At 39.0% G+C, this 12,514-nt stretch overlaps 1 protein-coding gene across 3 annotated transcripts in view; it reads left to right on the top strand.

Moving 5' to 3' along the window:
- Positions 1 to 12,258, top strand: part of gcc2 (GRIP and coiled-coil domain containing 2) — a 59,264-nt gene extending 47,006 nt beyond the window's left edge. For 2 of the 3 annotated variants that reach the window (XM_080197182.1, XM_080197185.1), the window contains 4 exons: positions 307 to 501; positions 1,137 to 1,276; positions 4,932 to 5,133; positions 9,835 to 12,258. In XM_080197182.1, coding sequence (XP_080053308.1) covers positions 307 to 501; positions 1,137 to 1,276; positions 4,932 to 5,133; positions 9,835 to 9,905 — 608 coding nt within the window. In that variant the 3' untranslated portion in view covers positions 9,906 to 12,258. The remainder of the gene's footprint in view (positions 1 to 306; positions 502 to 1,136; positions 1,277 to 4,931; positions 5,134 to 9,834) is intronic. The other variant, XM_080197184.1, reaches the window with a different exon arrangement.
- The last annotated feature ends 256 nt before the right edge of the window (positions 12,259 to 12,514 follow it).

Below are 12,514 nucleotides of genomic sequence, written 5' to 3' on the forward strand. Positions count from 1 at the left end.
ATATTACAGATAGTGTGATGATAGGTATTTAATGCTTAAATTAATATAGAAGAATATTTACTCCATTGCCAGTGTAATTTCTGATTTTACAAAAGAAACAAAGCTAATATATTCTGATTCTATACTATGCCCTTTACTGAGAGGATAAAAATGACTCCTTTACAATGTCACCCCACATATCTTGCATGAATTTCCATAGTATCCATTTACTGTTACAAGCAGCACTTCATTTTCTCATTTTACATATTAGCATGTGGAAGAAACAGTGTGTTTTTTTTTTAATCCTTTTTTTGTCTCTTGCCCAAGATCCTCCATCACTTGAGCCATCTGGGAAAATTTTGCGTGACCGACGAAACCTGGACACATCAGTGTTAGATATAAATTCCATTGACCGTGGAGAAGGAGAAGGAATGGAGATGACTGAAACAGAGTCTGTATCTTCTACCAATACCCAAGTTGCATCTCTTGAGCAATTGCTCACTTCCCCCGAGACTATGTTAGGTTGGTAGACAGTTGTGAATTTGCAACAGATGTAGTATGTTAACTTGCCTTATTAGGCTAATATATTTGTATATATCAGACATTAAAAATGGTCAAATGATTTAAGGCCATTAACTTATTCTTGTATTTTCTCTAACTATTTTCATGGTATCATAAAGGGAAATCACCATGAAAACCTACCAACTGGCAATTATTTAAATCTAGAATGATTATTTGTGCGTTTGTAAAAGTTTTTATAAAACTGAATTGCTTATCTTAAAATGATTGGTATGCAACAGCATTCTTTACCTCTTAAAACTGCAAAAGAAGGCAAACATTTTCTCAACAAAAAAAAGACAGACTTGAGGAAGAACCATTTGGGGCCTCGTACTATATTTCCTGGAGTTTAGATCTAGAAACACATCATGTGCTTTCTCCCTCATTCAACATCAGTATAAGTTATAGAGGAAGGAAATTGGGAAAAGTGTAAAATTGCAACTTAAAGACCTGCTCATCATAATTGATTTGGAATTAAAGATTTAGGGAACCACTACTGGTTTTCTTTTCTCAGAAAAAGGCTTAAGAAAAATAACTAAAATATTTGTATAATAGGTTAACTGGAAAACTGTTCTCACTATCACATTGCTGGTTTGCAGATGTTCCTCAATGGCAGCCAGAACCAACCAAGGAAGAAATAATACAGAAATTAAACACAGCTACTAAGAGCATTGAACATTTAAATGGGCTACTACGTGAAACTGAAGCCACCAATGCCATCCTTACGGAACAAATTACGGTGGGTGTGTACAGACAGTGGGATGGAGCACTAAAGTGATTAATTAAATGCATTATCTGGTCACTGGAATTTGTTCAGGGAGCATAAACTTAAATTTTAGTTCTTTAATGAATTTAACTTGTATAGGAGACGGAATCATATACAAGTGGGTTGACTTTTAAGATTAAGTGATCAGATGTGTATTTGTGTCTGCTAAAGTTAGTTTAAACCTAGAAGCTGCAGTCTATTACAATAGATGTCTTTCAACATATGGCACAAATCAGATAAGAATGAGAAGGGGTTTCACAAAATCAGGTGGGAATATGTGTTATGAAGATGATGCGAAGAGGTTTCAAGTAGATTTGGACAGGTTTAATGGGTGGCGAAGAACATGGCAGATGGAATATAACATGGTAAATTCAACTTGATAGTAGGAACGGATGTGCGGAGTATTTCTAAATGGTGAACAACTAGGAAACGTTGATGACCAAAGGGACCTCAATAAGTCACTGAAAGTTAAAATACAGGTGCGGCAAGCAGTTATGAAGGCAATGGTATGTTTGCTTTAATCACGAGAATTTGAGTAAGGGGGGTAAAGATGTCTTGCTTTGATTGTCTAGAACCTTGGTTATTCTGTACTTGTAGTATTGTGTACAATTATAGTCCCTTTACCTAAGGAAGAATACACATGCGACAGACAGAGCACAGCAAAAGTTCACTTAGACTAATTCCTGGGATGGCAGGATAGTTCTATAAGGAGAGATTGAGGAAACTGGGCCTGTATTATTTAGTGTTTTGGAAAATGAGAACTGATCTCATTGAAATTTACAAAATTCATAAGGGGCGAAACCAGGTCACTGCAGATGAATGTTACCTCTGACCTCGAACCAGGGGGACAGTCTTAGAATAGGTGGCAAGCCATTTAGGGCTGAGATGAGGAGCAACATCTTCCCTGAAGAAATCATGAAGCTTTGGAATTCTCTACCCCAGAGAGCTGTGGAACCTTAGTCATTGAGTATGTGCTAGACAGAAATCAATAGATTTCTAAAGACGAATGACATTGAGGGATATGGGGACACCATGGGAAAATGGACATTGAAATAGACGATTACTATGACCTAGTTGAATAGAGGAGCAGGCTTGAGAGGCTGAATCACCTACTACTCCTCCTATGTTCCTATAATTCTATCCACCTACAATTAGCCACAGTCCACGAGGCTTTGTTGTTTTCTCATCTGTTCACTGAAATTCTGTGTGGTACTGTCATTCCATCCTCCATCCAGTCCTTATCCAACCTGGCCTGTTCTCTCTGGTGTTTCACTTTCTTGTTGCCAACACCAGATTCCTACTCCAATTTCCCTGTAGACAAATTAATTGAGTCTTGCTTTGTCCAGCTGATTCTAAGGATTTTGCACAAGCCACAAGAAATGACATTCATCCCAACTTAATTCATCCAATCAGTGCTTCAAAGGGTTTCTTAAATAATTTCCAGGGTTTTTGTTTTTTGCATAAATAAATCCCTAAAGATCTTGCCAACATCAGTTTTACATTTGATTTCCATTAGGTGAGATCTGGGTCATCTTTGATTAATTTCTAAGCCATGTGTATCCTTTTCACTCGTAGATCACCATAGATCAGTCTCTTAAAAATTGACAGGTTAAGATTTTCTGATTTTTTTTTTTATATATGTAATTGGTCCTCTGATATTTAGGATTAATCTCTTGGCTTTTCTCTGAATTGCTTCTTGGGCTTGAATATTTACTCGAAAATGTCAATAGAAAGCAAAAAATGTAAAATCAATATTTTTTTCATGTTGCTCTGAAGCTTGGTAGTTATTTTAATTGTTAAGAATTTAAGCTACAGTTTTTGTATTAAGTTTTTCTAATGCTATGGATTTTGAATGTGGTAAAATTCTGAACCAATTTACACAAAATGTAAGGTTTTCAAAATTACTCAGCAGATGGCTGGATTATACTCTGAGGGTTAGCTCTCTATATCCCCATGTAAATTTTGGGGATGAGCTTGCATGCTCCTGGCCAGCTTGCTCCTCCCAGTGGCCTCTGAAACCCTAGCGCCAACCCCAAACATTTGCAAAGTCCTGATCCATTCACAGCACACCTTATCGCCCAGGTGCAGAACCAGTATTTGTCATCACAGCTGGTGCTGCAGTACATTGAGAGCTGTTGGCCTGTAGTTGGCAGTTCTCCAAGACAGGACTTTCTGTCTGAGGGCAGAAATCCCACCTCCAGCCTATTAATGGCTACTTGGTCATTAACTGACTACAAGGCAGCTGCTCTTCTCCTGGGAGGACTACCCTGCTCCCTACCTCACTCCTGATGTTTTAGCTGGGGGCACGGTAGCACGGTGGTTAGCACTGCTGCTTCACAGCTCCAGGGACCTGGGTTTAATTCCCGGCTTGGGTCACTGTCTATGTGGAGATTGCACATTCTCCTCGTGTCTGTGTGGGTTTCCTCCCACAGTCCAAAGATGTGCAGGTTAGGTTGATTGGCCATGCTAAAATTGCCCCTTAGTGTCCTGGGATGTGTAGGTTAGAGGGGTTAGCGGGTAAATGTGTAGGGATATGGGGATAGGGCCTAGGTGGGATTGTGGTCGGTGCAGACTTGATAGGCCGAAGGGCCTGATCCTGCACTGTAGGGTTCTATGATTCTATGGCACAAGACCATCATGGCCCATATAATTCAGCCCATATCTGGTCCTGCTGCAAACATTGGTGCACACCCTGGATTGAGGAGTTGGTAAGGTTTTGACACTTGGAGATTGCTTTTGCTGAGGTGGTATTATGGCTTTGTAGTATTATTGCTATTCTATTAATCCAGAAACTCGGCAAATGATCTATGGAACGACAGATGGTGGAATTTGAATTCAATAAAATACATCTGGAATTAAGAATCTACTGATGACCATGAAACCTTTGTTGATTGTTGGAAAAACCCATCAGTTCACTGATGTCCTTTAGGAAGGAAATCTGCCAGCCGTTCCTGGTCTGGCCTACATGTGATTCCAGAGCCACAGCAATGTGGTTGTCTCTCAACTGCCAGGCAAGGGCAATTACTGATGGGCAATAAATGCTGGCGAGCCAGTGACATCCATGTCCCATGAGTGAATAAAAAAGGATTTACACAGATGTCTTTAGATATTAAGGAAGAGCACCATAATTAATTGATATGACCTACTTTCTTTTCCTAATTGTTCAGTACAATTTGGTAGCCTTTCTCTTGGGTCATTCACAGGCAGAATCAATGAACTGGATGTTTCATCACCTCACTGCCACCCAGGTACATTCCACGAGGAGTCACCTGGCTAGTGATTGGGTGGAAATACTTGATGTTCCTACCATGTCCCAATTGCTCACCTGACTGAAATGAGCTCAGTCAATTAGTATAAAGTTTTATTTTTATTTAAACTTTGTCCTGAATAAAAATTGAAAGCCCTTTAAAATGGCAGTGCCAAATTCACTTGTCAAAAAAACCCATTGTCTTCATTATAATTGGACTTCTGCCAGTGTGGAAATAACAGCCTTGTAATCAGTGAGGGGGCTTTGTGAAATGACAGCAAATGTTATAACCCGTGGAATGCTTGAGTTCATTGGAAGTTCCTTCTGATTTTATGTTCTAACTCCACATGCAGTTTAAAAGAATGTTCTTTTCCTACACAGCTGCTGAAAAGTGAAGTGAGAAGGCTAGAAAGGAACCAGGAACGTGAGAAGTCTATCGCAAACCTGGAGTATTTGAAGAATGTTATGTTAAAGTTCATATTCCTAAATGCAGGCAGTGAGAGGCAAAGCCTTCTCCCAGTAATTGACACAATGCTACAACTGAGCCCAGAGGAGAAAAGTAAGCTGGCTGCTATTGCTCAAGGTAAAATTTGAAACTTAAAACGTCCACATTGGAGGTTTCTATAAGTAAGGACTCCACCCAACTTGTGAACAATCATTTTCAAACTTTTCTATCGATAGTACCCTTACAAATATTGGCCTGGATTTTCAGTGATAAACTGCATTTGCCATTTGCTACACAAACATTCACAGGCTTTTCATTGACTTTTGCACTGGACGTTGCAGATATTCGAGAGCCAACAGTTTTACATCCCTCTAAAATGGATCTACTTACTGTGTGAATAGGTCAAGTTTATTTTCAAAGGCAGACCCAGCTTTTTTACCAAACTCTGCAAATTTTTACACTTCAAGTACATATTGGATTGCTGTGTGAAAATAAGAACATAAGAAATAGGAGCAGGAGTAGGCCATCTAGCTCCTCGAGCCTGCCTCACCATTCGATAAGATCATGGCTGATCTGAAGTGGCTCAGTTCCACTTTCCCGCTTTCTCCCCATAACCCTTAATCCCCTTGCCTACCAAACACCTATCTACTTGCATCTTAAATAAATTTAGCGAGGTAGCCTCCACCACTTCAACGGGCAGAGAATTCCAGAGATTCACCACCCTTTGAATGAAGAAGTTCCTCCTCAACTCCGTTCTAAACTGCACCCCCCTTATCTTGAGGCTGTGCCCTCTAGTCCTGCTGTCCTTTCTGAGCGGGAAGAACCTCTCCACCTCTACCCTATCCATCCCCTTCATCATCTTATACGTCTCAATAAGATCCCCCCTCCTCCTTCTAAACTCCAAAGAGTACAAGCCCAGTCTATTCAGCCTCTCTTCATAGTTCAACCCCCTCAACTCTGGTATCAGCCTAGTGAACCTCCTCTGCACTCCCTCCAAGGCCAAAATATCCTTGCGCAAGTGCGGCGACCAAAACTGCACACAGTACTCCAGCTGCGGCCTGTACAGTTGCAGCAAGACCTCCCTACTTTTATATTCAATCCCCCTCGCTATGAAGGCCAGCATCCCATTTGCCTTCCTGATCACCTACCGCACCTGTAGGCTGGGTTTTTGTGACTCATGCACAAGGACCCCCAGGTCCCTCTACATCGTAGCATGCTGCAGCTTTTTGCCCTTTAAATAGTAGTCCCTCCTACTATTATTCCTGCCAAAGTGGATAACCTCACACTTGCCAACATTGTATTCCATCTGCCAGGTCTTCATCCACTCGCTCAGTCTATCTAGATCCCTCTGCACAATTTGCTTTTCCACTTATCTTTGTGTCATCAGCAAATTTCGACACCCTACACTCAGCTCCCTCCTCCAGATCATCTATATAAATGGTAAATAGCTGAGGCCCCAGCACCGATCCCTGGGGCACTCCACTAGTCACCAACCGCCAATCCGAATACTGCCCATTGACACCTACTCTCTGCCTCCTATTTGACAGCCAATCCTCTATCCACGCTAACACCTTACCCCCAACTCCATGCCCCCTAACCTTCTGTAACAACCTTTTGCGCGGCACCTTATCAAATGCCTTCTGAAAATCGAGAAACACCACACCCACCGGTTCCCCTCCGTCCACCGCACTAGACACATCCTCAAAGAATTCCAATAAATTCGTCAGACACGACTTCCCCTTAACGAATCCGTGCTGCGTCTGCTCTATCAAACAATTGTTCTCAAGATGCCTCGCTATTTCTTCTTTGATGACGGATTCAAGCATTTTTCCAACAACAGACGTTAAACTAACCGGCCTATAATTCTCTGCCTTTTGCCTGCTACCCTTTTTAAACAGCGGTATAACATTAGCCGTTTTCCAGTCTTCCGGCACTTCCCCGGAATCCAGCGAGGTTTGGAAAATAATCACTAAGGCATCCACTATCACCTCTGCCATTTCCGTCAGAACCCTGGGATGCATTCCATCCGGTCCTGGGGACTTGTCCACCATCAGTCCCGCTAGTCTGTTGAGCACTACCTCTCTAGTGGCAGTGATCGCATTCAAGCCCTCAACTCCTACCATCCTTCTATCTTTAATACCCGGCAAACTATTTGCGTCCTCCTCCGTGGAGACCGAAGCAAAAAACTTATTTAAGGCCTCAGCCATTTCCTCATCTCCCACCACTAAAGCCCCCCTCTCATCCTCTAATGGTCCAACATTCACCCTAGCCAGCCTCCTCCTCTTTATATATTTATAAAAACTCTTACTATCTATCTACAATCTATCTTACTATCTACAATTGTTGTAGAATCTACTTCCACCATACTTTCAGATGATATGTTACAATCTTAACCCTCTGAAAGGATTTCTCACTTCCCTCTTTGTCTTTGTCCTGATAGAGGTGTATGAGAGGTATTGATTGGTGGATTCTCAGAGGCTTTTTCCCAGGGCTGAAATGGCTGCCACAAGAAGAGACAGGTTTAGGGTGCTGGGGAGTAGGTACAGAGGCGATGTCAAGGGTAAGTTTTTCACTGAGGGTAGTGCGTGGGTGTATGCAATCGGCTGCTGGCGGTGGTAGTGGCGGTGGATTCGATAGGGTCTTTTAAGAGATTTCTGGGAGTACATGGGACTTAATAAGATTGAGGGTTATAGGTAAGCCTAGAGATATGTTTGGTGCAGCTTGTGGGCCGTAGGGCCTGTTTGTGCTGTAATTTTTCTATGTTCTGTGTGCCCTCTGGTTATTGACCCACTTATAGATGAAATAATTTCTTTCTAATCTCTCCAGCATCTTATTAGGAAGTATTTTGTGGTGAGCTGTCAGAAGTAAAGGAGCAACACCAACCAAGCATTACATTTACACTTACCCACAGAATTTTAATGGGCTTTTGCAATCAAACTTGCAGTAATTAGAAAGTTGTTTGGGTGCACAGACCTCTGCTGAGTATCTTGGATCTGTGTGAACATGACAAACAACTGTGTAACTCCTTAATAGATCAGATCTGAGAATTGAAACTGAGCACTGTAATATCTGAATTAGGAAATACAAATTAGTATGATCAATTCAACAGCGAAATATGTACAAAAACTAACAGGAAAGAGAAATAAGAAACATAAAATATATTTTTTTAAATGCAGGGAATGATTTTCCAGCCCTGTCCAGAGCATGGACAAATCCCATAATGGCTGGAAACTCTTCGAGTGGGCTATAATGGAATTTGCAATGGAGCAATCTCAGAATGATCTTCCCTGTTTCCCCATTAGGGCATGAACCAGATTACCGTATATTTAAATATACTTACAGATACAAAATCATCTTATCGCCATATCCTCCGGGAAGATCTGGTGTTACCACCCTGGCAGGAAACACTACTGGTCTCCAAAAACAGCAAACATATGTGATGACTGTGCAAGGGTCTCAGAAGCCAGTTTAGTCCCCCACATGGTCAAGGAAATTGCTGGGCACTGCCAACATGGCAATGCTAGGGGCGCAGGAGATTGCCAACCCCACAGCGGGGGCTGACTCATATGAAGGGGGGACAATGCTGGTGATTGACTTGGGGGGGGGGGGGGTGTCTTTAAAAATAATTTGCAATCAAGGTGCCGTTTGATCTCTGAGAAACTGGACTTGTTAACATCTTGAGATCCTGTCCCTTTTGTTGATGCAAAATATGCCCCCTGCAAAAAAAATGACCATGTTGGAAGATCAGGATTGCACCACCTGAGCCAGGGGGAATTGCACCAGGTTTCCCACCCAAGATGATACTTCATTATTTGTTTTGAAAATTCACCCACACTTCATTTTTTTTGCAAATCTACTAAAACCTGAGGAAATGAAACTCGATACTTAGAAAGTATTGAGTTTCACTCAAAGTCTCTTCTTTGCCAGAGAAGCGCTCTGGTAATAATTAAGATTTATTGTCATAAAATATTCACATATAATTTTTAGTGAATAGGTACTACAGATAGCCTGCTATTTTTACTGCAAAATCCAGACCATTGACTCATCCCCAGGGGCTGCTGACCGGTCACACAATATCAGCTACCCAACGTGCTATTATTGCAGAAAGTCTATTTTATTTGTATGTATGGTACAGAAGGAACATATAATAAATCAAAAATTCAGAAATTTAATCACCTGGAATTTGTTTTGCACACTCTAAAATTTGAATTCACCAGTCTGAAGGCTTGAAAGAAGTCAGCTTTGTAGCTAACCTGTGCTTGGACTGTAAAAAAGGAGGTTCACATTTATTCCCTACACAGTGAATTCTCAGTCTTTTATTGTAGAGGTGCTTCACTTCAAGTGGAAGTTGATGAGAAGGCAAATCAGTCTGCAATCTCCCTCATCTACTGGCTGGAGGGCAGAAGTAACCCATACGCGATTTTTTTGTCAATGGTACAGTAGATTTTACAGTTGGGAAAAGCTGATAATAAAATTTTACAATTTTATTTGGTAACTTGTATATCAGTAAAAATTTACCAATTACTTATTGATTTCCTGAAGCAGAAACCACATACTGCCCCCTAACTGTTGGGCAGTGAGGCAGAGACAATTAGAGAATCCTGGAATTATACATTTCCAATCAGCCAATACTAAAGCTTTGTTGTTTGCAAGTGTGTCACCCACTTGCTAGACTAAGAATTTTGCATTATGAACTGATAAGTACATGCTGAATAGTTTTTTCTGTTCAACCAAAAAAAACTTGAAATTGTGCAACTTTCTTTGTTTCCCTTCCAATTTGCATAGTTTTCACCTAATTTGAAGGTGTCATAATTATGTTAATTTTTGTTCTGTCTTTAGGAGAAGTTGAAAGCACTTCACGGTCATCAGGTTGGGTTTCGTACTTTCATGGCTGGTCTGGACTCGGATAAAGATCAATGGGACAAGATATTTAAGTTGACATTCCAACCTTTTCATGAAGAAAAGACAGTTGTTGGCTTTATGGAGAGCACACCTGCCTTATGACCAACTTATTCTCAAAAGTCATTCATCTACAATATTTAATATTTTGCTTGCAAATGCTGTTTTTCACTCAGCATTTGCTATTTTCTTTAATTTTGAAAAGAACTTGCAACTGGAAAGAGAAATTATAAAGTGACTTGCACAGAAAGTTTATTGTCTTTAAGTTTAAATTCAAGATTAATTTTATTCCAATAATGTGAAAGCAATGTTAATATTTAGTGATGACAACTAAGCACGTTAAGCATTTTATGTACTGTTATAAGATGTTCTAATTTTTTTGGAGTTGTACAAAAATTATGTTATGGAAGCGATAATTTGAATATAGGAAGAGTTATTCAACTAAAGTTGTCATTTCTAGAACTAAATATTGTAACATGTTTAAAAGGCTAATAGAATGTAAAAATTGTTTATAGGTATTTGAAATTGAGCTTACAAGAACTTCTTGACTTTGTATATATTTAGAGTTGCAAATTTAAGCCTATTTGATATATGAAAGCATAGAATTCCAGTGGTAATGGGATTACATGTATCATCATACCAGTATCGAGGTTCTTGGCCAATTCATGTCATGTGTTTACTGGGATCAACTGTATATTTGAATTTGTTTAACTTTTATGATCAATCAGTAATCTAAATTGAATAAATCAACACCAAAAGTAAACCATGTTGGAAAATGTAGCAAAATCAAAGTGTTGCTTACTGAAAGGATTGAAGGATTTGCACTCTTGGTAAAGTAAAGATGATGTGGGTTTCTGGAAATTCAAAGGCTGTTGAATATATTTTTAAAAAAGATTATATTACACTTTTTTATGGTTGTATAAAAATTATACCAGTATACTTTGAGTTTTTTCAGTCGAGGAATCAAATTGATTACTTTTAAGTATATACTATGTACTTTATTCCTTTATGTTTTCTGGAAATGTATTCCTACAGGTGGCACAAGTGGGATATGAAGATTATTCTGTAATTTTTTTATTGCTTTTATCTATAGACATGAAGCTTATCTCATTTCACCTTCCTTTTCCTGGATTTCCATGAGCCACTGACTGATGTTGGCCAAAAGGTTCGGTGCTCAATTTGCTGCCCATCATCCTCAGCATCAAAGAATTGGAAAGTGTGTGAGAACAGCAAGATGCTGGGTCTCTTGACGGTTTTCTCCTTTGCTTAAATATGTCTATAACTTCCTAAATAAGTCAATTTTCACTCTGATGAGCTACTTTTATTCTGACATTGTGTACTCAATTGATTACCAATAGCTGTTACTTTCTGTGACGAGCCTCTGATCATTTCTCAACTGGAATAGGGAAGGAGCAGACTGTACATGTGCAAAATAAGAAATGTATAGATTACTCTCAAAGTTTCTTGTCAATGCAGGTTGTAAGTAGATGTTCAACTGTAGTTCATATACATTTTTTCATTCATAAGCAATCTCACATAGTTGTAATTTACAACTGATTGTTGGATTCTCTAATAAAACAAGGCTATTAACTCTAATGTACCAATATTTTTGTTATATAAATATTTTGTGGGATTTTAGAATTGAACATGAGTTCTTTAGCATGATAACTCCAATAGTATTCAATGTTTTGCCTATTTTCTTCATGATGAAATCTGTACCTATAATGTAAGACATCATTTAAGACACATTCTGTCCTTGTGACAGCATGGTCTTTGAAAGCCAACTATTTGCAGACTTTTAGTGAATGTCCTATATAGTATGAAAACCTGCCAAACTAAAATCAAGTCTACTTTAGAGTGCAGGTAATCTTGCTGCATGTTTAATACGAATTTTGTCTTGTATATAAAGCAGACTATTAGAGATGAAAATATTGGAGTTTCTTTTGACTTGTGTTAATTTAAATTCAATCTTCATTGACAAATTTAGTAGCACATTGTGTTAACAGTTTGTGAGATGACTACTTAGAGAAGCTGCAAGAAATGAAGAATCAGCATGCAAAATACTACAGCTTATATGAACTCAGATAATAGACTGTAAAGATTTTGGTGCGTAATTTCTTTTCATGAGGGTAGTTTTGTTTGCAATTTAAAGATTAGAGTTTCCTGCTAATTTCTGTTCCAAAATTGTGCTCTATTTTCCCAGAAGAAGATTAATTTGCTGATCAGAGCTGAAACTGAATGACTTTGTTGATGACTATAATGTAACTTTGTTATATGTAAATGCTTTCCAGCTAACTGTATACATAAAACTGTTTAATTTATCTGTCATTCCCAGTTATAAATTCATTGCATTCTTACATAGTTCAGCATTTTGTTGTTTTAATTTTTGAATGTTTTGTCTGTAATTTGCAAAAATTCTAACAAGCTGAACATTCTAGTATGAGATTCCCTTTCTAAAAATAGTAACAGGGTGTTGTTTGAGGGAATAGCAAAGGCAACAATAATACTCTCCTGGGGCTGTATTATAATACTTACACCATTTATGAATTTTGGATGCATTTCCTCAAAATCTCTAAGTTCAAGTGTAATGTATTTCTGGGAATGGCTCCTTCATCTTACT

This window comes from Carcharhinus amblyrhynchos, chromosome 10, assembly GCF_965287045.1.
Source record: "Carcharhinus amblyrhynchos chromosome 10, sCarAmb.v2.hapA, whole genome shotgun sequence".
NCBI lineage: Eukaryota > Metazoa > Chordata > Chondrichthyes > Carcharhiniformes > Carcharhinidae > Carcharhinus > Carcharhinus amblyrhynchos.